General features: G+C 41.1%; 1 protein-coding gene across 2 annotated transcripts in view; it reads right to left on the bottom strand.

Annotated features, from left to right (window-relative positions):
- Positions 1-20,090, bottom strand: part of LOC133545024 (sentrin-specific protease 5-like) — a 34,481-nt gene extending 14,391 nt beyond the window's left edge. The window contains exons 1-5 of one of the 2 annotated variants that reach the window (XM_061890315.1): positions 19,883-20,090; positions 10,888-11,840; positions 10,706-10,811; positions 3,345-3,492; positions 3,215-3,262 (exon numbers count right to left, since the gene is read on the bottom strand). In XM_061890315.1, the coding sequence (XP_061746299.1) occupies positions 3,215-3,262; positions 3,345-3,492; positions 10,706-10,811; positions 10,888-11,599 (1,014 nt within the window). In that variant the 5' untranslated portion in view covers positions 11,600-11,840; positions 19,883-20,090. The remainder of the gene's footprint in view (positions 1-3,214; positions 3,263-3,344; positions 3,493-10,705; positions 10,812-10,887; positions 11,841-19,882) is intronic. The other variant, XM_061890313.1, reaches the window with a different exon arrangement.
- Between the last annotated feature and the right edge of the window lie 7,281 nt (positions 20,091-27,371).

Raw genomic sequence — 27,371 nt, 5'->3', positions numbered from 1 at the left:
TTAGAGTTAGGAACCAAGGATCCCGTCCCCGTCAACTACAATGCTAAACAGGCAGACTTTGTGAAAGCCAACAAAGATTATTTTGGGAAAAATTATGATCCAGAACCTTCTATTTATGAGCCATAACAAAAGGAGGATGAGCAAAAAGTTGTAGAAGCCGTGTGCTAAACAGATGTAGTTTCATTGTGACAATATAGCATCAGCAGCAATTTTTGGTGCTAAACAGAGATGTCCGATAATATCGGGCTGCCGATAATTACCTGCCGATAAATGCTTTAAAATGTAATATCGGAAATGATCGGTATCTGTTTCAAAAAGTAAAATTTATAACTTTTTAAAATGCCGCTGTGTACACGGACATAGTAGGAGAAGTACAGAGTGCCAATAAACCTTAAAGGCACTGCCTTTGCGTGCCGGCCCAATCACATAATACCTACGGCTTTTCACACACACAAGTGAATGCAATACTTGGTCAACAGCCATACAAGTCACACTGAGGGTGGCCGTATAAATAACTTTAACACTGTTACAAATATGCGCCACAGTGTGAACCCACACCAAACAAGAATGACAAACACATTTCGGGAGAACATCCGCACTGTAACACAACATAAACACAACAGAACAAATACACAGAACCCCTTGCAGCACTCACTCCTCCAGGACGCTACAATATACACACTCTGCTATCCCCTGCCACCACCTCAACCCCGCCCACATTAACCTTCATATGCTCTCTCAGGGAGAGCATGTCCCAAATTCCAAGCTGCGTTTTGAGGCATGTTAAAAAAAGCACTTTGTGACTTCAATAATAAATATGGCAGTGCCATGTTGGCATTTTTTTCCATAACTTGAGTTGATTTATTTTGGAAAACCTTGTTGCATTGTTTAAAGCATCCAGCGGGGCATCACAACAAAATTAGGCATAATAATGTGTTAATTCCACGACTGTATATTTCGGTATCGGTTGATATCGGAATCGGTAATTAAGAGCTGGACAATATCAACATACAAACTAACCATAATAAAACAAACAGTGAACAACGTCCACTCTCGCTGGGATGCTGACCGACGGGACGCTCACATAATTCCGTTTTGATGAAGATTCAATTGCAATACTCACGAAAAGTTAAAGGGGAACATTATCACCAGACCTATGTAAGCGTCAATATATACCTTGATGTTGCAGAAAAAAGACCATGTAATTTTTTAACCGATTTCCGAACTCTAAATGGGTGAATTTTGGCGAATTAAACGCTTTTCTGTTTATCGCTCTGGTGGCGATGACGTCTGAACGTGACGTCTCCGAGGTAATACAGCCGCCATTTTCATTTTCAACACTTTGCAAACATTGGGCCTCAGCTCTGTTATTTTCCGTTTTTTCGAAAAAATTTTGGAACCTTGGAGACATCATACCTCGTCGGTGTGTTGTCGGAGGGTGTAACAACACTAACAGGGAGGGATTCAAGTTGCACCACTGGCAAGAAGATGTGAAAGTGTCTGCCACCAGACCCCCATTGAATGTACTGGAGTGTCTCCACATTTTACCGGCGATGCTAAGACAGACATGGCACAGAGCTGTATGGATAACCTGCAGATGCATTTGCAACGATAAAGTCAACGAAATCACAAAGGTGAGTTTTGTTGATGTTGACTTATGTGCTAATCAGACATATTTGGTTGCAGCGTGACTGCCAGCTAATCGGTGCTAACATGCTACGCTAACATGCTATTTACCGGCAGTGCTAAAGCAGACATGGCACAGAGCTGTATGGATAACCTGCAGATGCATTTGCAACGATAAAGTCAACGAAATCACAAAGGTGAGTTTTGTTGATATTGACTGCCAGCTAATCGATGCTAACATGCTATGCTAATCAATGCTAACATGCTATTTACCCGCAATGCTAAAGCAGACATGGCACAGAGATGTATGGATAACCTGCAGATGCATTTGCAACTATATCACGTTTCCTTCCACCCACTTTTAAAGTGAAAAAAACACTTACCAATCGACGGATTTAAGTTGCTCCAGTGTCAAGAGATGCGAAAGTCCTGATCGTTTGGTCCGCACATTTTACTGGCGATGCTAATGCAGCTATTCGGCCATGCTATGGCTATGAATAGCGTCAATAGCTATTCGCTCAATAGCTTCAGTTTCTTCTTCAATACTTTCATACTCCAACCATTCGTTTCAATACATGCGTAATCGGTTCAATCGCTTAAGCCGGTGAAATCCGAGTCTGAATCTGAGCTAATGTCGCTATATCTTGCTGTGGTATCCGCCATTGTTGTTTGTATTGGCAGCACTGTATGACGTCACGGGGAAATGGATAGTCGCATCGCAAATAGCAAAAATCAAGCACTTTAAAGCTTTTCTTAGGGATATTCCGGGACAGGTAAAAATGTGAAAACAACTTTAAAAAATACAACAAGCCACTGGGAACTGATTTTTATTGTTTTCAACCCTTTTGAAATTGTGATAATGTTCCCCTTTAAAAAAAAAAGTTGATATAGCTGTGTCTATTTTGCCATCTAAGGGGACATCAAAGTCAACCAGCCTCTTGGTCCACGGCCACAATTGAACACTACCAGGTGAGCGATGCATGAATTATAATCTAGAATTTACTTTGAGAAACTTTGAAACAAAGCAGAAGCAGCCGCCGTCTCAGTGTCAATATTAGCAGCGTAAGAGAGCATTAGCTCAATGCTATCAATGCACCGTGGAAATAGCTTGTCTGCGTTAGCACAATATTTGGATGTTTTTAGAGGGTATATAGGACGCAATAGAGGAAGAAGTTGGAATGACAAACAACACGTCTTTTTCCAGTATGACTGATCTGATAATGTGGTCCAGAAGCGTTACTCCAGTGATGTAAGATCTTCGGAAATTGCCAAAGATATTTGGAGCAGAATATTTAAAATGGTCGACTGAATTTTAGAAGATGTTTGGAGCGGAATATTTAAAAATAGTCGACTGAATATGTGGCATTTGATGATGTTAAAAGGGTATTTTCGCATACTTTGCGGATTATAAATATAATTCGATATGGTTTAATGAATACAAAGAAACACTAAGCATAAACAATGAACTTGTTTTTCCACTCTAGTGGTACTTTAAGAAGCTATAACAACAAATTGGTTGCTAAATCGTGAAGTGGACTTATTTTACGGAGATACTGTACACAAAGACATACAGTACATTTTTTATTACCTTGTGTTGAGAAGCTTCCATAATGAGTTCCCCATACATGTTCATGACCTGGAGCAGAAAAGAAAAAGATAACGCCATCTGGCATCGCTCTACACAACAACGCAAATAAGATGCAGAGTGTGTGTCCAACCTGGTCGTTGAGCCAATTTTCATGCGCTAGTGTGGACAAATCTTCCAATGTCAGACTGTGTTTCTTAAAGACCACTCGGAAGGAAGATGCAGGTTTCCACAGCACTGCAGCCAATCTGCGTTTAATAACCTCCAAGATGAAAGTTTTCCTGCAAAAGTACACAAAACAATCACATGCAAAAATCTGTAGGCATAATAATCTCCTTTTGCATACATTGGGAAATAGTTAAATACTGCATCATAGGTTGTCTTGGCCAATTTTGACACTAGTTTGTCAGAAATATGGCGTGAAGATTAGGGATGTATTGATCAACATATTTGACTTTCGATCGCGACCCGACTTTTCGGGGTCATTGAGCGATTCGATTTCGAGACTTAGACAAACTTTAAAGATCCACAAGGGAAATTGTTCCACACAGTAGCTCAGTTACAAAGGATGGAAAGGATAATGCACACAAAGGCACAAAAAGAGGGCAAAAACAAAAGGTATAAAGTACACTAAAAATTTACCTTAGCAGCAATATAAAATATAACATGGATAATATTTACATATTATATTAAAAATATATAACATATATTGATATACTATATTACATACTATATACCAGGGGTCACCAACCTTTTTTAAACCAAGAGATACTTCTAGGGTACTGATTAATGTGAAGGGCTACCAGTTTGATACACACTTAAATAAACTGCCAGAAATAGCCAATTTGCTCAATTTACCTTTAATAAATAAATTATATATATAAAAAAAATTGGTATTTTTGTCTGTCATTCCGTCATACATTTTTTTCCTTTAACGGAAGGTTTTTTTTGTAGAGAATAAAGGATGAAAAAAAAACCACTAAATTGATCGGTTTAAAAGAAGAGAAAACAGGAAAGAAACATAGTTTATCTTCAATTTCGACTCTTTAAAATTCAAAATTCAACCAAAAAATGAAGAGAAAAAATAGCTAATTTGAATCTTTTTGAAAAAATAAAAAAAATTATTTATGGAACATCATTAGTAAATTTCCTGATTAAGATTCATTTTAGAATTTGGATGAAATGTTTTAAATAGGTTGAAAATCCAATGTGCATTTTTTTTTAGAATATATAACAAATTGGACCAAGCTATATTTCTAACAAAGACAAATAATTATTTCTTCTAGATTTTCCAAAACAAAAATTTCAAAAGAAATTCCATCCATCCATCTTCTTCCGCTTATCCGAGGTCGGGTCGCGGGGGCAGCAGCCTATGCAGGGAAGCCCAGACTTCCCTTTCCCCAGCCACTTCGTCCAGCTCTTCCCGGGGGATCCCGAGGCGTTCCCAGGCCAGCCGGGAGACATAGTCTTCCCAACGTGTCCTGGGTCTTCCCCGTGGCCTCCTACCGGTTGGACGTGCCCTAAACACTTCCCTAGGGAGGCGTTCGGGTGGCATCCTGACCAGATGCCCGAACCACCTCATCTGGCTCCTCTCGTTGTGAAGGAGCAGCGGCTTTACTTTGAGTTCCTCCCGGATGGCAGAGCTTCTCACCCTATCTCTAATGGAGAGCCCCGCCACACGGCGGAGGAAACTCATTTTGGCCGCTTGTACCCGTGATCTTATCCTTTCGGTCATGACCCAAAGCTCATGACCATAGGTGAGGATGGGAACGTAGATCGACCGGTAAATTGAGAGCTTTGCCTTCCGGCTCAGCTCCTTCTTCACCACAACGGATCGATACAACGTCCGCATTACTGAAGACGCCGCACCGATCAGCCTGTCGATCTCACGATCCACTCTTCCCTCACTCGTGAACAAGACTACTAGGTACTTGAACTCCTCCACTTGGGGCAGGGTCTCCTCCCCAACCCGGAGATGGCATTCCACCCTTTTCCGGGCGAAGAAAGAAATTCAAAAGACTTCAAAATAAGATTTAAATTTGATTCTAGAAATGTTCTAGATTTGCCAGAATATATTTTTTTAATTTTAATCATAATAAGTTTGAAGAAATATTTCACAAATATTCTTCGTCGAAAAAACAGAAGCTAAAATGAAGAATTGAATTAAAATGTATTTATTATTCTTTACATCCATCCATCCATCCATTTTCTACCGCTTATTCCCTTTCGGGGTTGCGGGGGGCGCTGGCGCCTATCTCAGCTACAATCGGGCGGAAGGCGGGGTACACCCTGGACAAGTCGCCATCTCATCGCAGGGCCAACACAGATAGACAGACAACATTCACACACTAGGGCCCATTTAGTGTTGCCAATCAACCTATCAATAAAAAAAAATTACTTGAACATTGATTTAAATTGTCAGGAAAGAAGAGGAAGGAATTTAAAAGGTAAAAAGGTAAATGTGTTTAAAAATCCTAAAATCATTTTTAAGGTTGTATTTTTTCCTCTAAAATTGTCTTTCTGAAAGTTATAAGAAGCAAAGTAAACAAATAAATGAATTTATTTAAACAAGTGAAGACTAAGTCTTTAAAATATTTTCTTGGATTTTCAAATTCCATTCGAGTTTTGTCTCTCTTAATGCGTTAATCTCTATGCTGCGTTTATAATGTGCCACAGAGCCAATGCTCTCCAGAAATGTGCTTGGTGTGGGTTCACAGATTTTAGTAAAAGTTTTAAAGTTGTTTATATCACAACCATCAGTGTAAAAGATATGGCTGTTGACAAAGTATGCATTGCAATCTCGTATAAGAAGCAGCGAAATGCATGCGTCCGACCGGCACGCACAGCATGGTGTAAAAGTGGGCGCGATGACATGCTATAGAGCAGTGGTCCCCAACCACCGGGCCGCGGACGCAGAATAATTTTTTATAATTTTTTTTTTATCTCACTCAATTTTTCACTGCATGCCATTGGTAAGCGCAGGTGTGAGAAGAGGTTTTAAATTAATTAGCGCCCCGGCGGCCATTCAAGGAAATACGGTAATTTAGTGCATGATGTCACACAATATATTTCAATAACTGTCAAATAAATATTATCTGCATGATTTAAATCAAATTTTGTATGTCCTTCGCTATGTGGTAGGTTCCTGCGGATGTTATCTCCTTCCGTTGTTGACTATTTTTTGTTAAAAATGTGTCTGGGGGCCGGCATATCTATTTTTATGAACACTAATACAAAACCTCACAATAATGTCTGATTGAATGCTAAAAACGTTATGACAATCCCCCTGAAAAAACATAATGGAATTTAAAATTTTTCTACGAAAGATAAAACACTGAATATTGACAAAATATGAACGTCACACCCCCTTTTGATCAACACAGTTTACAATCAAGTGAAACGCAACAAAAAATGTAACAGTGAAATATGAACGCGAAGGGTACAAAAAAAAACCACATACAATCTGATACATTTGATATATGATATTGATAGGGGACGGCGTGGGAGAGTGGCCGTGCGCAACCCAAGGGTCCCTTGGTTCAAATCCCACCTAGTACCAACCTCGTCACGTCCGTTGTGTCCTGAGCAAAACACTTCACCCTTGCTCCTGATGGGTGCTGGTTGGCGCCTTGCATGGCAGCTCCCTCCATCAGTGTGTGTGAATGTGTGTGTGAATGGGTAAATGTGGAAGTAGTGTCAAAGCGCTTTGAGTACCTTGAAGGTAGAAAAGCGCTATACAAGTACAACCCATGTATTTATTTATTATTTAATTGCAGGCCCAAACGCATTGTGAGGGTCTGCTGGGAACGTCTGGCAGAGGCTCCTGTCAGAGAGAGTTTCAATTCACACCTCCGGGAGAACTTTGAACATGTCACGAGGGAGGTGCGGGACATTGAGTCCGAGTGGACCATGTTCCGAACCTCTATTGTCGAGGCGGCTGATTGGAGCTGTGGCCGCAAGGTTGTTGGTGCCTGTCGTGGCGGTAATCCCAGAACCCGTTGGTGGACACCAGCAGTGAGGGATGCCGTCAAGCTGAAGAAGGGGTCCTATCGGGTTCTTTTGGCTCATAGGACTCCGGAGGCAGTGGACGGGTACCGACGGGCCAAGCGGTGTGCAGCTTTAGCGGTCGCGGAGGCAAAAACTCGGACATGGTAAGAGTTCGGGGAAGCCATGGAAAACGACTTCCGGACGGCTTCGAAGCGATTCTGGACCACCATACGCCGCCTCAGGAAGGGGAAGCAGTGCACTATCAACACCGTGTATGGTGGGGATGGTGTTCTGCTGACTTCGACTGTGGATGTTGAGGGAATACTTCGAAGACCTCCTCAATCCCACCAACACGTCTTCCTTTGAGGAAGCGGTGCCTGGGGAAGCTGCAGTGGACTCTCCTATTTCTGGGGCTGAGGTCGTTGAGGTAGTTAAAAAGCTCCTCGGCGGCAAGGCCCCGGGGGTGGATGAGATCCGCCCGGAGTTCCTTAAGGCTCTGGATGCTGTGGGGCTGTCTTGTTTGACAAGACTCTGCAGCATCGCGTGGACATCGGGGGCGGTACCTCTGGATTGGCAGACCGGGGTGGTGGTCCCTCTCTTTAAGAAGGGGGACCGGAGGGTGTGTTCCAACTATCGTGGGATCACACTCCTCAGCCTTCCCGGTAAGGTTTATTCAGGTGTACTGGAGAGGAGGCTTCGCCGGATAGTCGAACCTCGGATTCAGGAGGAACAGTGTGGTTTTCGTCCTGGTCGTGGAACTGTGGACCAGCTCTATACTCTCGGCAGGGTTCTTGAGGGTGCATGGGAGTTTGCCCAACCAGTCTACATGTGCTTTGTGGACTTGGAGAAGGCATTCGACCGTGTCCCTCGGGGAGTCCTGTGGGGAGTGCTCAGAGAGTATGGGGTACCGGACTGTCTTATTGTGGCAGTCCGCTCCCTGTACGATCAGTATCAGAGCTTGGTCCGCATTGCCGGCAGTAAGTCGGACACGTTTCCAGTGAGGGTTGGACTCCGCCAAGGCTGTCCTTTGTCACCGATTCTGTTCATAACTTTTATGGACAGAATTTCTAGGCGCAGCCAAGGCGTTGAGGGGATCCGGTTTGGTGGCCACGGGATTAGGTCTCTGCTTTTTGCAGATGATGTAGTCCTGATGGCTTCATCTGACCGGGATCTTCAGCTCTCACTGGATCGGTTCGCAGCCGAGTGTGAAGCGACCGGAATGAGAATCAGCACCTCCAAGTCCGAGTCCATGGTTCTCGCCCGGAAAAGGGTGGAGTGCCATCTCCGGGTTGGGGAGGAGACCCTGCCCCAAGTGGAGGAGTTCAAGTACCTAGGAGTCTTGTTCACGAGTGGGGGAAGAGTGGATCGTGAGATCGACAGGCGGATCGGTGCGGCGTCTACAGTAATGCGGACGTTGTATCGATCCGTTGTGGTGAAGAAGGAGCTGAGCCGGAAGGCAAAGCTCTCAATTTACCGGTCGATCTACGTTCCCATCCTCACCTATGGTCATGAGCTTTGGGTCATGACCGAAAGGATAAGATCACGGGTACAAGCGGCCGAAATGAGTTTCCTCCGCCGTGTGGCGGGGCTCTCCCTTAGAGATAGGGTGAGAAGCTCTGCCATCCGGGAGGAACTCAAAGTAAAGCCGCTGCTCCTTCACATCGAGAGGAGCCAGATGAGGTGGTTCGGGCATCTGGTCAGGATGCCACCCGAACGCCTCCCTAGGGAGGTGTTTAGGGCACGTCCAGCTGGTAGGAGGCCACGGGGAAGACCCAGGACACGTTGGGAAGACTATGTCTCCCGGCTGGCCTGGGAACGCCTCGGGATCCCCCGGGAAGAGCTAGACGAAGTGACTGGAGATAGGGAAGTCTGGGCTTCCCTGCTTAGGCTGCTGCCCCCGCGACCCGACCTCGGATAAGCGGAAGATGATGGATGGATGGATGGATAATTGTAGTTTCCCTCTCTGCATTGAAGTTTAAAATGAGCATATATTAATGCAGTATGAACAATAATGTTTTAATGTAGACACATATCATCATACTGCTGTGATTATATGCATCAGGTGTTAATTCAAGGCTAAGGCAAAATATCGAGATATATATCGTGACATGGCTTAAAAATATTGAGATGATAATAAAAGGCCATATCGCCCAGCCCTGATAATTATTGACCCAAAGGTTTAACACTGACACAGAACACTGAGGCTTCCCAGAATAGATGAGTTAATGTGGACACATGATATACAAAATATATAAACATATTTAAAGGCCTACTGAAATGAGATTTTCTTATTCAAACGGGGATAGCAGGTCCATTCTATGTGTCATACTTGATCATTTCGCGATATTGCCATATTTTTGCTGAAAGGATTTAGTAGAGAACATCCATGATAAAGTTCGCAACTGTCGGTGCTAAGAGAAAAGCCCTGCCTCTACCGGAAGTTGCAGACCATGACGTCGCAAGTGTGGGGGCTCCTCACATATTCACATTGATTTTAATGGGAGCCTCCAACAAAAAGTGCTATTCGGACCGAGAAAACGACAATTTCCCAATTAATTTGAGCGAGGGTGAAAGATTTGTGTTTCAGGATATTGATAGGGACAGACTAGGAAAAAAACAAACAAACAAAAAAAACGCGATTGCATTGAGACGGATTCCGATGTTTTTAAACACATTTACTAGGTTAATTCTGGGAAATCCCTTATCTTTCTACTGTGTTGCTAGTGTTTTAGTGAGTTTAATAACACCCGATACTTGGAGGGGTGTGTCCACCGGTGTCTTGACGCGCGGTGTCTCAGGGGAGTCGACGGCAGCTTCACGGACGACCCAAGCTCAGCTTTTCTCCGGTAAGAAGCGACTTTTTAACCACAATTTTTTCACCGAAACCAGCTGGTTGACATTTGGTCTGGAATCATGTTCGCTTGACCGCGTTCGGATCAATAGTAAATTTTCACATCCGGGAATTTTAAACAAGGAATCACCGTGTGTTTGTGTGGCTACTAAAGGCTAAAGCGTCCCAACTCCTTTTTTCTACTGTGACTTCTCCAATATTAATTTAACAAATTGCAAAAGATTCAGCAACACAGATGTCCAAAATACCGTGTAATTATGCCGTTAAAACAGACGACTTTTAGCTGTGTGTGTGCGTAGCGCTCATACTTTCTAAAAACGCATGACGTCTGCGTACACGTCATCATTACACAACGTTTCCAAGACAAAACTCCCAGGAAATTTAAAATTGTAATTTAGTAAACTAAAAAAGCCGTATTGGCATGTGTTGCAATGTTAATATTTCATCATTGATGTATAAACTATCAGACTGCGTGGTGGGTAGTGGTGGTTTTCAGTAGGCCTTTAAGAGTAAATTAAGTTCCCCTTTTGCTACACGATCTGAATGAAAGGCTAAAACCAAGAAAAGGCATTGTTCTGTCAGTCTGACTTGCAGAACTAAAGAACACACGTCGACTTCCAAAGTCGAATTTGTCACATGAGCTTTCGGACATTTACCCATCAGTGAAATCTGTGTGAAAGAGTCTCTTCAGGTGATTCAACACGTCATCCTCTTGAAGTGGGATGAAGGTTCCATACATTCTGAAAAAGTCCCCAAGATAATCTAAGAGAGATGATAAACACTATTAGACAAAATATCGACATATAAAACAGGAGGAATAAAGTAAACAATTACATACCATGGATACTGTTTGCCAGTACTGTGAGGCCACCATTTGTTTGAGGGTGTATTGTGTTCTTGCTAGAGATCTTATGATCTGCATTTAGGTGTGGATCCAGAAGGGAAGCAGTGCATTCTCCCATTTGGTCGTCTGCCACAGTCTTTTGAGCGCTAAAAATGTTGTTTTTTTCTTTACCCGATGAATCTAACCGAGTTAGTAACCATTCTCTGGTATCTGCAAATGCATTCATCTCTACAGCAGGTTGAGTTCCATGTGAAGATGAAGTATTGTTGCATTGATTTTCCTCCACAGAATTGGATGAGCATGTTTGCGACATTTTACATGTTTTTACCTCAGAAGTCCGCTTTTTAAGCGCGTCTTCTGAACTTTCACTACCGCGTTGAAGATTGGATTCCACCGTGGTTTTCACTTGAGAACATTCTAGAATTGGGGAGGGACACAAGTTAAGATGCTCGTCGTTTTTCTGTGATTTTCTGTCCGGGTTGAGGCAGGTCAGACCGTTGCGCCTCTCCCGTATTAATCTGTTGCCTCTAAAAAAGGTAAAACAGCATTTCCGTTGTCGCTTCCTCCACATCCACATCTGTAATTTACAATACAGAGGTCTCTTTGTCCGCCGGGAGAGACGCGAAACTCCCTTGACTGAAGACATGGAGGCTTGCGTGCAGTTGGCGTACTTCACTTTGTTTCCGTGCTTTCCCGTCCAGTACATCTGCTAGTTTTGAGACCATGCAGGGTCACACGAGGGCATCAAGTTATATATTGATCAACGTCAGTCTGGATTTGTTTGGGTCTTTTTCCTGAGACAATGCTGGTTTAGGGCCATGGTCCAGTTTGTGTTTCTACCTCAGGTCTTTATTCTCAAGGTAAAAAGGAAATATCAGAGCTCCTTGTGCTCATCTTTCTGACCTTGAGACTTTCCAAAGCCGACTCAGGGCCATTTTGGACACCTGCTTCAAAAGAGAAAAACGGTTATTATTAACAAGGCTTCTACTACACGTGCTCATCTCATTATTAAATGTTTTGCACAGTCGAAACGATTAGCAAATATTGTCTGGGGTTTTTGCATGTACATTTAGAACAGGGGTGTCCAAACTTTTTCCACTGAGGACTGCACACGGAAAAATTAAAGCATGCGGGGACAATTTTGATATTTTTCATTTTCAAACCATAAACTATATAATGATTTTTCTTTTTAACCTTTAGGGCTCCTGGGGCCCATTAAGGGTCTCAGTCATTAAAATGCAAATAAGTATTATTTAACACTTTCCAAAAATCTCTATATCAACTTCAGGTTACTGTAAAGTAAAAAAAAAAAAAAATGTTTTTAAAAGGTTTTATGCCTTTTCTGTCAAAGAAAACTTTGTTTTTTTTTTTTAGTAAAACTGAAATATGCAGTATTTCCCCCACCGCCCAAAACATTCAGAAAGCAATGTTTGATGTGTATTAATTGGAGCCCTGAAAAGATCAATAATGCATGACACCATTGATTTTGTTTTCATTATTATTTTTGATTAATTACAGTGAAAAAATAAATAAAATCCCACTACATTTATGAGTGGGGGAACAAGTGACATTGAAATGCATGACACCATTGATTTTTTTTTCATTATTATTTTTGATTAATCACTGTGAAAAGATAAATAAAATCCCACTACATTTATGAGTAGGGGACCAAGAGGTCCCCCACTCATAAAGTGCTACATTTTTATTATTTGTTTTACTTTAAACACTTAAGATACGAGATCAACTTCAGATATATCTGTCAGTTTTACGTTTTAACTATTATTTTGTTTGTTTTATGCTCTTTGTCAAAGAAAACATTGATATTTTTATATGGCAACCACACAATATATTAAGTTAAAGTACCATTATGCAATATTGTTTCCACATAAAACATTTTAATGTGAAATATTTGAAGTAATTGGAGCCTTGAATAGGTCAATAACTCATAACATGCATTTTTTTGTCTTTTTTTTTTGGAGCAATGGCTGGCAAAAAAAAAAAAAGGAAAATAAAGATAGACAAAAGAAGAAAAAAAACACTGGAAAATTAGACTATAATTCCACATTAAACATGCATTGAAATGAAAAGATGTATCTATAATATAACATGGATTTACACATTTCAAAAGCCATATTGAATATTTAATGAATAAATTATCTAAATATGTTGGTCTCCTCCCAAAATGTATGTGCTTTCTGCCTATAAACGCTCTCCTAATTCTGTATCGGACTCTATTTGAACCACATATAAACTATTACAATGTCGTATGGTGTAACAGGTTTTCCAGTTATCTTAAAAAACTGGACATTCTTCAGAATAAAGTTATACTTGTTATATCATGGGCAAACTTTAATGCTCTGCCAAATCCTCTTTTTTATGTGTATAATCTTCTGAGGTTTACGAAGTGCAACAGATTCCACAGGGCTTGTATTGTGTATAACATAGTATATGGGTTAAATTCTAGACTCTGACAGCTAGGGGTGTAACGGTAAACAAAAATTTCGGTTCGGTACGTACCTCGGTTTAGAGGTCACGGTTCGGTTCATTTTCGGTACAGTAAGAAAACAACAAAATATACATTTTTTTGGTTATTTATTTACCAAATTTGTAAACAATGGCTTTATCCTTTTAACATTGGGAACATTATAATAATTCTACCCACGTTAATCCACATTAAACTGCCTCAAGTTGTTGCCTTGATTAAATAAAATGAAAAAACATTTCTTCTACATATAAAAAATTTAGCATTAAACAGTTTCCATTGAAACTGTTTAATGTCAACTCATCATGCGTAATTTATTACAGCATTTGGGAAGCCTGTAGTTGACCTTTATTATGTAAATGTTGTATTTTTATCAACATGTGATAGCAGGGACCCTGCTATTCAAAACTAGGCTCCAACATTACTAATGATTCAAGTAACTATATCTGAAAAAAATAGTACAATTGCAATAGGAGACTATTCATCCCTGAACACAATGGAGTTCAATGAAATAACAGACGGACAGGGCTTTGCTGCCCCTAAAACACGCACATGCACGCACACACACACAGAAAAATGATTTAACGTTACGCTAAAAGCTATTTAGACTTCATCCCAAGCCTATACTGTGAGCGAGCTGAGCTGCAGTTTAAGTTTCTAGAAGGTCAATGATGTTTGTAATAGTTGTGACTGGGAAGTGTTTAGTATAATTTGGGTAGAGTCCGCTCCTCCCCTGCTAGACGAATATCTGCTCGGCGCTAAAGCATTGACTACATCGCTCTCAAGTCTGAATACGCACTGCTGATTGGCTGTTACATCGCTCTGAATACGCACTGCTGATTGGCTTTGTATGTAACCAATCAGATGGTTGTGTGGGTGGGACAATGAGGCAGAGACAGAGGCAGAAAGCAGAGCAGCTTGTGAAGACTTCTGCTTCCGAACTTGTTCGGTAAGCCCGCGTGCCGAACCGAACCCCCCGTACCGAAACGGTTCGATACAAATACACGTACCGTTACACCACTACTGCCAGCTCATTCCAGTGACCACTACTCCTCATCGACATAACACGAGAAGTAAACCTTTATTAAGAGGAAAAAATCGTCACCTAAATTGTACAATCTTTAGTATAGCCTGTAAAGGCCTGATGATCTGGAATGAGATTGATAGCGCTATAAAAAAATCTAATTCTTTAAACATTTTTAAAAAGCGTTTTAAGCTAAATTTAATACGAGGTTATGCTTAGTACTTTTAAGACACCCCTTATGGTTGAGGAATTCACATTAGTCGTATAATTTTGGTCTTGACCTCTGTATGTATGATGAGATTATCGCAGATCTTTACGATGCAACCTTTTGATCACATTTTTAATAATAGGATATTGACACTGATTTGGTGGATTCAAAGATTCCTTTTTTATTTATGAATGAAATTGTAAATGGGTATTTGGTGGGTAGATTTTGAAATGTATTGTATTGTATTTTGTCTATTAAATAATGATGTATATTTTAACTGTGGGTCCCTGTCTATATAAGCTGCGTGCTTCTAGAGATGCCCCCTTTTTGCAGAATGGACCCTGATATTAACAAAAGAAACAATAATGAAATACAAAACTTTGTCTGTAAAAATTTTATAAATTATAGGTCTATTATAGAAGCATTTAAGTGCCATATTAAAACGCATTTGTATACTCTGGCCTTTATATACATAGGGTTGGGTATCGTTTGAATTCAAACGATTCCGATTGTTTCGATTCCGATTCCTGACGATTCTCGATTCCGATTCTTTCTTAAAAAAAAAAAAAAGGCAGGGTCAAAACAAAGTTTAGGATATTTTAAATGAGCTAGCTAACCTACAGTCTTTCTGATTGAAATAGTCTGACATTCTCCATCAATTTTAATTCTATTAACTTTTTATGAACTTTACTATAAATTCCTCACAGGGCTGTTTTCAACTAGAATATAAATATCAAATATATGAACTTGAATATAAATAATAAATAAACTTTTGAACGATTCCGGGAGAATCGGAAAGTTAGTCCCGGTTCCAATCGATACTCGATACCCAACCCTATTTATAGACCCCCCTTTTAGACCAGTTGATCTGCCCCCTCTCCTCTAAAGGAGAGGGGGCCAGATTAGGTGACCAAAGATAGATGTCTAAAGTCGGAACCGAGATGGACCACTCAGCTGTGCATCAGTTGGGGACGTCTCTGCACTGCTGACCCGTCTCCACTCAAAATTATCTCCTACTGGCCCCACTATGGACTGGACTCTCACTCTATTAACTACATCCACTCGACGTCCATTGCACTGGTCGCCCAGTGGGGAGTGGGTACCCACATCTGCGGTCCCCTCCAAGGTTTCACATTGAGCTTGGTTACGAGCACATTTCCAAACGTTTATGGTCCCCTGCTGTTCAGTTTTCTCCAGGGGTAAAAAGGTTTGCAATGCACATGTAAACGCGTGAAATCAACCGTTCCGGGACCCGACCTATGTGCGGATGAACCGTTTTGGACTGTTGGGGGCACGCCTGTGCACAACCGTTTAATCACACATGTATACACCCGAGACCTATTTACTCTGACGTCAGACGGAACGTCATCACGTTTGCGGTGTTACGTCGAGTGACACTTCAAAAGCAAAGCGGGAGAGCCATGAGAACGAGGAAGAAGGATAAATACAAACAAACAGCATGGCGAGCAAAAGTAAGCAAGGAGACTACGGTCTGCCTTAGAATTTTGAAGCAAGTCAACATTATGGCACGTGTAAATGGAAGAAAGCACAGGAACGGGTGACATTTTTTAAAAAAGTGTGTGAAGACTTGCATGATGCTGGCTATGTTCGGACAACCGAGCAGGTTAAGTATCGTTGGAAGACGCTCAAGACGGCATACGACAGGGCTAAAAAACAGAACACCACCAGTGGCTGGAATCCTGCGGGTTTTGTCCATTACGACCTAATGGATGAATTATAGAGGAATAGACTGTTAGTGACCCCTACTTCACATGTAAACGACATACGCCACTTTACATGTGAAGTAGGGGTCACTGTTTACATGCGAGAACGACAACGCTAGTTCTCGCAGGGCATCTAAACACATACTTGCCAACCTTGAAACCTCCGAATTCACGGGAGATGGGGGTGGGGGTGTTGAGATGGGGGGTGTATATATTTTTAAGTATTTCTTTATGTATATATATATGTGGAGAAACACCGCCGACGGGCCGACAACGGGCAGAAAGCAGCAGCGCGGGCCCACCTGGAGGCTGGGAGGCGGGGCATGCGGCGGCAAGAGGCGGCGTGATGCACGCGGAGCGACGCTGCAGCGGCAATCTCATGCAGGTGCGTATACGACACACCGGCTCACGATCTGTCTATCTGCTGGCAGAATATAAAAAGGGCGAGGGAGGAGCGACCAGGGGAGCAGCACGGAGAAGAAACATCGGCCAGCAGACCAGAAGCACGACGAACAAAACCACTAGAGCGATGACGCACCCCCGCAGCGGACGCAAGCCCCGGACGCCGAAAGGCGTGCAGCGGCAGCAGACAAGCCAAAGAAGCGCACTGAAAAGTGACTCGACAAAAGGCCCGAGTGACAACAGAAATGTTGAAACAATAAATCAATGCTGCTATGATGCATCATGTGTCAAGTGTCCCCGCAACCCACACGAGGACGGCAGGAAGTCCGTTACAATATATATATATATATATATATATATATATATATCCATCCATCCATCTTCTTCCGCTTATCCGAGGTCGGGTCGCGGGGGCAGCAACCCAAGCAGGAAAGCCCAGGAATCCCTCTCCCCAGCCACTTCGTCTAGCTCTTCCCGGGGGATCCCGAGGCGTTCCCAGGCCAGCCGGGAGACATAGTCTTCCCAATGTGTCCTGGGTCTTCCTCGTGGCCTCCTACAGGTTGGACGTGCCCTAAACACCTCCCTCGAGAGGCGTTTGGGTGGCATCCTGACCAGATGCCCGAACCACCTCATCTGGCTCCTCTCGATGTGGAGGAGCAGCGGCTTTACTTTGAGTTCCTCCCGGATGGCAGAGCTTCTCACCCTATCTCTAAGGGAGAGCCCCGCCACACTGCGGAGGAAACTCATTTCGGCCGCTTGTACCCGTGATCTTATCCTTTCGGTCATGACCCAAAGCTCATGACCATAGGTGAGGATGGGAACGTATATCGACCGGTAAATTGAGAGCTTTGCCTTCCGGCTCAGCTCCTTCTTCACCACAACGGATCGGTACAACGTCCGCATTACTGAAGACGCCGCACCGATCCGCCTGTCGATCTCACGATCCACTCTTCCCCCACTCGTGAACAAGACTCCTAAGTATTTGAACTCCTCCACTTGGGGCAGGGTCTCCTCCCCAACCCGGAGATGGCACTCCACCCTTTTCCGGGCGAGAACCATGGACTCGGATTTGGAGGTGCTGATTCTCATTCCGGTCGCTTCACACTCGGCTGCGAATATATATATATATATATATATATATATATATATATATATATATATATATATATATATATTTATTTATATATATATATATATATATATATATAAATAAATAATCTGTTCATGAATGAGTATATCCGTTTGGCCACCGTGTTCAATGGAGAAGTCTGATATACAAAATTTGCAGGCAGCATATCCCTCCCCCTTCGAGTTGTCCTGGATTCAATTATTTTTTTTTCCCCAAAACATTTTGGAACTTGCAAGCGTACTTCTTCTTCTTAGTCGTCGTCGCTGTTTCTCCTTCGTTCTTCTGATTTGTTTCTATTATGTTTATGGACATTACTACTTGCCGTAGTTTTGAAGCAATGCATGATGGGAATCCAGATGTCGTGTGTCAGTGTATTAACGTGTCGGCTGGAATAAACACACGCTGAGAAATAGCTCCGTGCCTGCCTACTTTATGGGTTATAAATAAACCTATGGATAACTGAGACATATATAATAGTCTCCTTTTCAGGTTAGAGAGGACAATAAAGGCAGCGCCTTTAAGGCACGCTCCCAATATTGTTGTCCGGATGGAAATCGGGAGAAATTCAGGAGATTTGTTGCCCCGGGAGATTTTTGGGAGGGGCACTGAAATTCGGGTGTCTCCTGGGAAAATCTGGAGGGTTGGCAAGTATGCGTAAACACTGTGAACCTAGTATGTGTAAACACTGTGAACCTAACAATTGGAAAACTGACCTCCGAGAAATGCCCATATAACCGCAGTCAATGCAACCCATTGAGTTGAGTTTTTCCTTGCCCTGGTGTGGGATCCGAGACGAGGATGTCGTTGTGGCTTGTGCAGCTCTTTGAGACACTCGTGAGTTCGGGCTATATAAATTAACTTTGATTTATTGATTGATTGATTGAGGGCTTCACGGTGGTAGAGGGGTTAGTGCGTCTGCCTCACAATACGAAGGTCCTGAGTAGTCAGGGTTCAATCCCGGGCTCGAGATCTTTCTGTGTGGAGTTGGCATGTTCTCCCCGTGACTGCGTGGGTTCCCTCCGGGTACTCCGGCTTCCTTCCACTTCCAAAGACATGCACCTGGGGATAGGTTGATTGGCAACACTAAATTGGCCCTAGTGTGTGAATGTGAGTGTGAATGTTGTCTGTCAATTTGTGTTGGCCCTGCGATGAGGTGGCGACTTGTCCAAGGTGTAGCCCGCCTTCCGCCCGATTGTAGCTGAGATAGGCACCAGCGACCCCAAAGGGGATAAGCGGTAGGAAATGGATGGATGGATGGATAACAGACATATATAATAGTCTCCTTTTCAGGTCAGAGTGGACGCTAAAGGTTGTTGAACGGGTGAAAATTGGGAGAAATTCGGGAGAATGGTTGCCGCTGGAGATTTTTTGGAGGGGCACTGAAATTCGGGTGTCTCCCGCGAAAATCGGGGAGGGTTGGCAAGTATGTGTAAACACCGTAAAACCTAACTATTGGAAAACTGACCCCTGAAGGAAAACTGAAAAGTAGGGGACCAAAAACGTTTAGAAATGCCCATGTAACCGCAGTCAACGCAGCCCATTGGGTTGAGTTTTTCCTTGCCCTGGTGTGGGATCTGAGCCTTGTGCAGCCCTTTGAGACACTCATGAGTTTGGGCTATATAAATGAACTTTGATTTATTGATTGATTGATCCATACTAGCATGGAAGTCATCACATGACGATCATAATGTGATGACAACATTAACGAAACGCCCTGCGTGTCCAGGGTGTACACCGCCTTCCGGCCGATTGTAACTGAGATAGGCGCCAGCGCTCCCCACCACACCAAAAATGAATAAGCGGTAGGTAATGGATGGATGGATGGTACATTAACGAAGCACGTTTTAGATAGAGTCGTGTTTTTAACGTGACGCAAACACAAAATGTTTAATTCTTTTCTCGTTTTATTAACACATAGTTACAGTAATGCACATTTAAAACTCGCAATGGGGTTGAACATTTAATTCAGTTACAAAAAGGTTAGCTACAGACATGCGCCACAACAAGGAGCCAAACTTACCGCTGCTTGACTTGATAAACCGCCGTAGTTCAGATATCGTCCACTTTACGCCACATCTACGAGAAGCAAAAAGCACGATATTGTTACATTCCAAAGCCGTTGTTGCTCTTTTTCACGCGTATATTATTTGTTTGGCGTCATTCACTACACACGCCATTAAATGCACGCTGCCACTGGATGTCGCATGTTGATTACGTCATCCGAGCGTAGCAAAGAAAGTGCTGGATTCTCTAAAAATTAAATGTAAAAATTAAATAATAAAAAACAAACAGCAATACATAGATAAATATATATGATTAAAAAGTTTGGCGAATCAGTATGTGGGCTAAGCAAATAACTCAAACTACGAATATGAGCCAATTTTAGAAACCAAAAGGTTTACAAAGTACAAAAATATTGAACTTTATCGATAAATGAGACATACTCTATCATCATTTGTATGGTGTCCGATAAAGCACCTAATCCTTCTTATTATATGTATTTGTTTTCGCGATGTTGACAGCAAAATCTTTTTCAAAACGTTCATATTTACTATTTACACAAAAACATTATATCATCATATATTCAAAATACGTATTTGTTAAAAAATAAATAAATAAATAAATATCTACTTGTCACATTGACTTATGATTTTGAATCTGTATGCAATATTAACACTGATGCCTAGAGGGCGCTAACTTTCCAATGTATTTTGCACCGTATCTGCCGTCTTCTGGGTTATCTTGCGTAATGACGTCATTACGTACGTAACACACGAACGCGCATTAGGTTTAGTTGTTGGTAGCTAATACCAGGGGAGCCGAAAAGGGAGAAGGATTCTAGGGGCCCATGATGGAGGGGGGCCCAGAGAGGCCCCTAATGATGATGAAATTACGTGTTGGGGGCCCTGTAAAGATTATTTTCATGGGGCCCAAAATCCCTAGCGGCGCCCCTGGCTAATACTATTGGTTTTATATTCATAAATGTAAGGTTCTCAATACACAACCTATTTTTTGTGGCTTAAAAAAAAAAAAGAGTTAGAACGTTACTTTAAAGGCCTACTGAAATGAGATTTTCTTATTTAAATGGGGATAGCAGGTCCATTCTATGTGTCATACTTCATCATTTCGCGATATTGCCATATTTTTGCTGAAAGGATTTAGTAGAGAACATCCACGATAAAGTTTGCAACTTTTGGTCGCTAATAAAAAAGCCTTGCCTGTACCGGAAGTAGCAGACGTTGTGCGCGTGACGTCACGGGTTGTAGGGCTCCTCACATCCTCACATTGTTTATAATCATAGCCAACAGCAGCAGGAGCAATTCGGACCGAGAAAGTGACAATTTCCCCGTTAATTTGGGCGAGGATGAAAGATTCGTGGATGAGGAAAGTTAGAGTGAAGCACTAAAAAAAAAAAAAAAAAAAAAAAAAAAGCCGACGGCAGTGTGAGCGATTCAGATGTTATTAGACACATTTAATAGGATAATTCTGGAAAATCCCTTATCTGCCTATTGTGTTAATAGTGTTTTAGTGAGATTGTAAAGTCATACCTGAAAGTCGGAGGGCTGCGGTGAACGCCAGTGTCTCTGAGAGAAGCCAATGAAGGAGCCAAGATCACAGCTGCCTTTTTGACAGCTGCAAGAGTAGGTCGCATAATCCGCTAAAGTCTCCGGTAAGGGCCGACTTAATATCACAATTAGTTGACATGTAGTAGAGTAACATGTTCGCTTGACCGCTCTGTGTTAAAGCTTCACAACGAACAAAGAAACACCGGCTGTGTTTCGGTTGCTAAAGACCGCTGCAATCCACCGCTTTCCACCAATTAATAATAGTCTCCATTATTAATTGAACAAATTGCAAAAGATTCAGCAACACAGATGTCCAAAATACTGTGTAATTATGCGATGAAAAGAGATGACCTTTAGCCGTAAGTGGTGCTGGGCTTAATCTAACCAATAACGTCACAAGCACGCGTCAACATAAGCGCCATTATTCCGCAGCGTTTTCAGCAGGATACCTCGCGGGAAATTTAAAATTGCTAACTGGTAAACTAAACCGGCCGTATTGGCATGTGTTGCAATGTTAATATTTCATCATTGATATATAAACTATCAGACTGAGTGGTCGGTAGTAGTGGGTTTCAGTAGGCCTTTAAAACGCTATCTACCTCGAGCAACCAAAAAGCTGTGAAAATTATAATGCTATGCTCAAAATTCAAACTATTTACAGAACCTGTGTGAGCCTATAACTATAAACATATATATATATATATATATATATATATATATATATATATATATATATATATATATATATACATACACACAACACAAATGATTTGCATATCTTTTTCAAGTTATATTCAATTTAATAGACTGCAAAGACAAGCTACTGATAACACATGGCTTGGCATTGTCTTGCTAAAATAAGAAGGGGCGTCCATGATAACGTTGCTTGGATGGCAACATATGTTGCTCCAAAACCTGTATGTACCTTTCAGCATTAATGGGGCCTTCACAGATGTGTAAGTTACCCATGCCTTGGGCACTAATACACCCCCATACCATCACAGATGCTGGCTTTTCAACTTTGCGCCTATAACAGTCAAGATGGTTCTTTTTCTCTTTGTTCCGGAGGACACGACGTCCACGGTTTCCAAAAACAATTTGAAATGTGGACTCATCAGACCACAGAACACTTTTCCGCTTTGCATCAGTACATCATGGATGAGCTCGGGCCCAGCGAAGTCGGCTGCGATTCTGGGTGTTGTTGATAAATGGTTTTTGCTTTGCATAGTGGAGTTTTAACTTGCACTTACAGATGTAGCGACCAACTGTAGTTACTAACAGTGGCTTTCCGAGGTTTTCTTGATCCCATGTGGTGATATCCTTTCCACACTGATGTTGGTTTTTGATGCAGTACCGCCCGAGGGATCGAAGATCCTTAATATCATCGCTTATGTGCAGTGATTTCGCCAGATTCTCTGAACCTTTTGATGATATCGCGGACGGTAGATGGTGAAATCCTTAAATTCCTTGCAATAGCTCGTTGAGAAATGTTGTCCTTAAACCGTTTGACGATTTTCTTACGCATTTGTTCACAAAGTGGTGACCCTCGCCCGCATCCTTGTTTGTGAATGACTGAGCATTTCATGGAAGCTGCTTTTATACCCAATCATGGCACCCACCTGTTCCCAATGAGCCTGTTCACCTGTGGGATGTTCCAAATAAGTGTTTGATGAGCATTCCTCAACTTTTTCAGTCTTTTTTGCCACTTGTGCCAGCTTTTTTGAAACAGGTTGCAGGCGTCAAATTAAAAATGAGCTAATATTTGCAAAATATAACAAAGTGTTCCAGTTCGAATGTTAAGTATCTCCTCTCTGCAGTTTATTTAATTGAATATAGGTTGAAAAGGATTTGCAAATCATTGCATTGTGTTTTTATTCACAATTTGTTTTTATTTACAATTTACATGACGTACCAACTTCACTATGGATGTCTCGTGTTTTCACATGTATATTAAATGCCTTTTTTTTTTAAATAAAAATTTGATATTTTCAAAAGTTTCCTGTAATAAATTGTGGTCAGGGTCAACACCATTTGGATGACCTGGAAATCATCTCTCTGATGTTATTTGCTTTAGTAGTGAACACACAGGAGTGGAATGTAAAGAAACAAAGTCCAAGTCTTAGTTCGGACAAACAACAGATTACTGTAAACTGTTAAGGAGTCTGAAATGGGCCTTAAAAGCATAAAAACACACCATAAAAATGGCAAGGATTTCACAGCATTTGACAGTATTTTTTCACAATAAAATTATGTAAGCACAATTTACCATAACTCAAATTTACTGCTGTACACCAGAGCTTCCTAACCTTTTTGACTTGAGGGCCCAGCTTTTCCACTACAGAGGGTCTTGGGGCCCACTCACATTGCAACACTGAATTTTACTTTTGATTTTAGCAATATCCAATAATTATATCTAACCTACACTGTAAAAAATGACCGCACATACAACGGTAAGCAATTGTTAAACAGCAACATCGTACAATCAAAAATATTTTTTTTGCAGTAGTAAATGGAGCGGAAACCAAGAAACTACCTAAATGGCTGTTTATAATACAAATAATACACATGACCTTACTGTGAAAATATTGAAAAATTGTTTAATGTATTTACAAATACTGTAATGTCACAAGCATGCACATACTCTAAAACAGGGGTCACCAACATTTTTGAAACCAAGAGCTATTTCTTGGGTACTGATTAATGCGAAGGGCTACCAGTTTGATACACACTTAAATAAATAGCCAGAATTTGCTCAATTTACCTTTAATAAATACATCTATATAAATTTAAAAAAAGGTATTTCCGTCTGTCATTCCTTCGTACATTTTTTTTCTTTAAGGGAAGGTTTTTTGTTGGGAATAAATGATAAAAAAAAAACACTTAATTGAACGGTTTAAAAGAGGAGAAAACACACAAAAAAATGAAAATTAAATTTTGAAACATAGTTTATCTTCAATTTCGACTCTTTAAAACAGGGGTAGGGAATCTATGGCTCTAGAGCCAGATGTGGCTCTTTTGATGACTGCATCTGGCTCTCTGATAAATCTGAACTGATAAGTAATGAATAATTCCACTTGTAATCACAGTGTTAAAAATAATGTTCAAAATATAAAACATTCTCATGCATTTTTAATCTATCCGTTTTCTACCTCACCTGTTCAAAAAGTTGCGTTAATGGTAAGAAGTTATTTATTTATTATTGGTTAGTGTGGGGCTTGCCCTCCTGGGGGTTCTTCAGACCACCAAGCACCGACATGAGAGCCTGTTTCAGGGTTACAATATTGTTTTATTTCTCAATAAGTCTCTCAATTGCTTTCCAGCAATAGTATTTCCAGCCCCAACCAGTCTCTCCTCCTGGCTGCTGCTTATAACAGAGCGATAACAGGGCCCAGGTGGGCCATCCACGCGCCTATCGCTGCAGGTCCGCAGGCCACGCCCCCTCCACAGTTAGCTTCAATGTTATTACAAAGAATAAGAGACCTATTATACTCTAGAATGGGTTGTACTTGTATAGCGCTTTTCTACCTTCAAGGTACTCAAAGCGCTTTGACACTACTTCCACATTCACCCATTCACACACACATTCCCACACTGATGGAGGGAGCTGCCATGCAAGGCGCTAACCAGCACCCATCAGGAGCAAGGGTGAAGTGTCTTGCTCAGGACACAACGGACGTGACGAGGTTGGTACTAGGTGGGAATTGAACCAGGGACCCTCGGGTTGCGCACGGCCACTCTTTCACTGCGCCACGCCGTCCCTAGAAATATTGGACTTACTTAAAAATGCACGTGTTTAGTTCTATTCGGTGTTAAAAAAATATTATATGGCTCTTACGGAAATATATTTTAAAATATTTGGCTTTTTGGCTCTTTCAGCCAAAAAGGTTCCCGACCCCTGCTTTAAAAATTCAAAATTCAACCGAAAAAAATGAAGAAAAAAAATAGTTAATTTGAATCTTTTTGAAAAAATAAAAAAAAGAATTTATGGAACATCATTAGTAATTTTTCCTGATTAAGATTAATTTTATAATTTTGGTGTCATGTTTTAAATAGGTTAAAATCCACTTTGCACTTTGTTAGAATATATAACAAATTGGACCAAGCTATATTTCTAACAAAGACAAATCATTATTTCTTCTAGATTTTCCAAGACAAAAATTTTAAAACAAATTCAAAAGACTTTGAAATAAGATTAAAATTTGATTCTACAGATTTTCTAGATTTGCCAGAATAATTTTTTTGAATTTTAACCATAGTAAGTTTGAAGAAATATTTCACAAATATTCTTCGTCGAAAAAACAGACGCTACAATGAATAATTAAATTAAAATATATGTATTATTCTTTACAATAAAAAAAAAATACTTGAACATAGATTTAAATCAGGGGTGCCCATTACGTCGATCGCGAGCTACCAGTCGACCGCGGGGGGGGGGTGTCAGTCGATCTCCAGCCAGGCTTTTAAAAAAAATAGACCTAAAAATTAGTGATCATCAATCTTCACCAAGACGTCACTTAAATGACATTCACGGTACCGGAGGGTCTTGTGAGATGACACTGGCTGCTGCAAGATCATTATTATGAAAATATGACCGAGAGGAAGGCGAGAAACACTTTTTATTTCAACAGACTCTCGCGCCGTACCTTCCGTCAAAACTCTAAAGGCCGACTGCACATTTCCTATCTTCACAATAAAAGCCCTGCTTCATGCTGCCTGCGCTAACTAAATACAGAGTCTCGGAAAACTGGCGTGCACAAGCGATCCCTCAGAAAGCTGGCGTGCACATCACTTGTGCACGCCAGCTTTCCGAGACTCTTATTTTGTTAGCGCAGGCAGCATGAAGCAGGGCTTTTATTGTGAAGATAGGAAATGTGCAGTCGGCCTTTTAGAGTTTTGACGGAAGGGACGGCGCGAAAGTCTGTTGAAATAAAAAGTGTTTCTCGCCTTCCTCTCTGTCATTTTTTCATAATAATGAACTGGCAGCAGCCAGCGTCATCTCACAAGACCCTCGGGTGCCGTGAATGTCAATCAAGCAAGCTACGGAATTTGCCGCCAATGTTTTTCATGTAAAGTGTATGTGAGCTGGATGAATTAGATGCCAAAAACCAACCACTTTTATGTGGTATTGTACAGAAAGGACAACTTTTTTTCTCCTCCATTTGAAAATGTGGGCGTTATCATCATTACTGTCTGATTCCAATCCATGCAAGTCATCAGAATCAGGTAATACACCAACTTATATTCTTGTCTTTGTGAAAGAAAGACATCTATATGTGTTACACATGCTTGTATTATCATTAAACACATTTAACTTGTTTACAAAAATGTCTCTTTCATAAATAAATAAATATAAATGATATATATAAATGAGGTAGATTTCCTCGAGTTGGTCAATTGAAAAGTAGCTCGCCTGCAGAAAAAGTGTGGGCACCCCTGATTTAAATTGTCATGAAAGAAGAGGAAGGAATTTAAAAGGTAAAAAGGTATATGTGTTCAAAAATCCTGAAATCATTTTCAAGGTTGTATTTTTTCTCTAAAATTGTCTTTCTGAAAGTTATAAGAAGCAAAGTAAAAAAAAAAAAAAAGAATTTGTTCAAACAAGTGAAGACCAAGTCTTTAAAATATATTCTTGGATTTTCAAATTCTGTTCGAGTTTTGTCTCTCTTAGAATTAAAAATGTTGAGCAAAGCGAGACCAGCTCGCTAGTAAATAAATAAAATGTAAAAAATAGAGGCAGCACACTGGTAAGTGCTGCTATTTGAGCTATTTTTAGAACAGGCCAGCGGGCGACTCACCTGGTCCTTATGGGCTAAAATGTACGGTATTAGTAGTATTTCTAAATTAAAGATTTTGCATACTGTACATTTAAATTTAAAGCATTCCTTAGTTGTTTTTAGGGGTTTGTGTTAAAGCATCATCCTATTTGGTATTTTGATGGCAAGT

Source organism: Nerophis ophidion, linkage group LG28 (assembly GCF_033978795.1).
Source record: "Nerophis ophidion isolate RoL-2023_Sa linkage group LG28, RoL_Noph_v1.0, whole genome shotgun sequence".
Lineage (NCBI taxonomy): Eukaryota > Metazoa > Chordata > Actinopteri > Syngnathiformes > Syngnathidae > Nerophis > Nerophis ophidion.
This window is presented reverse-complemented; position numbering and strand designations above follow the sequence as displayed.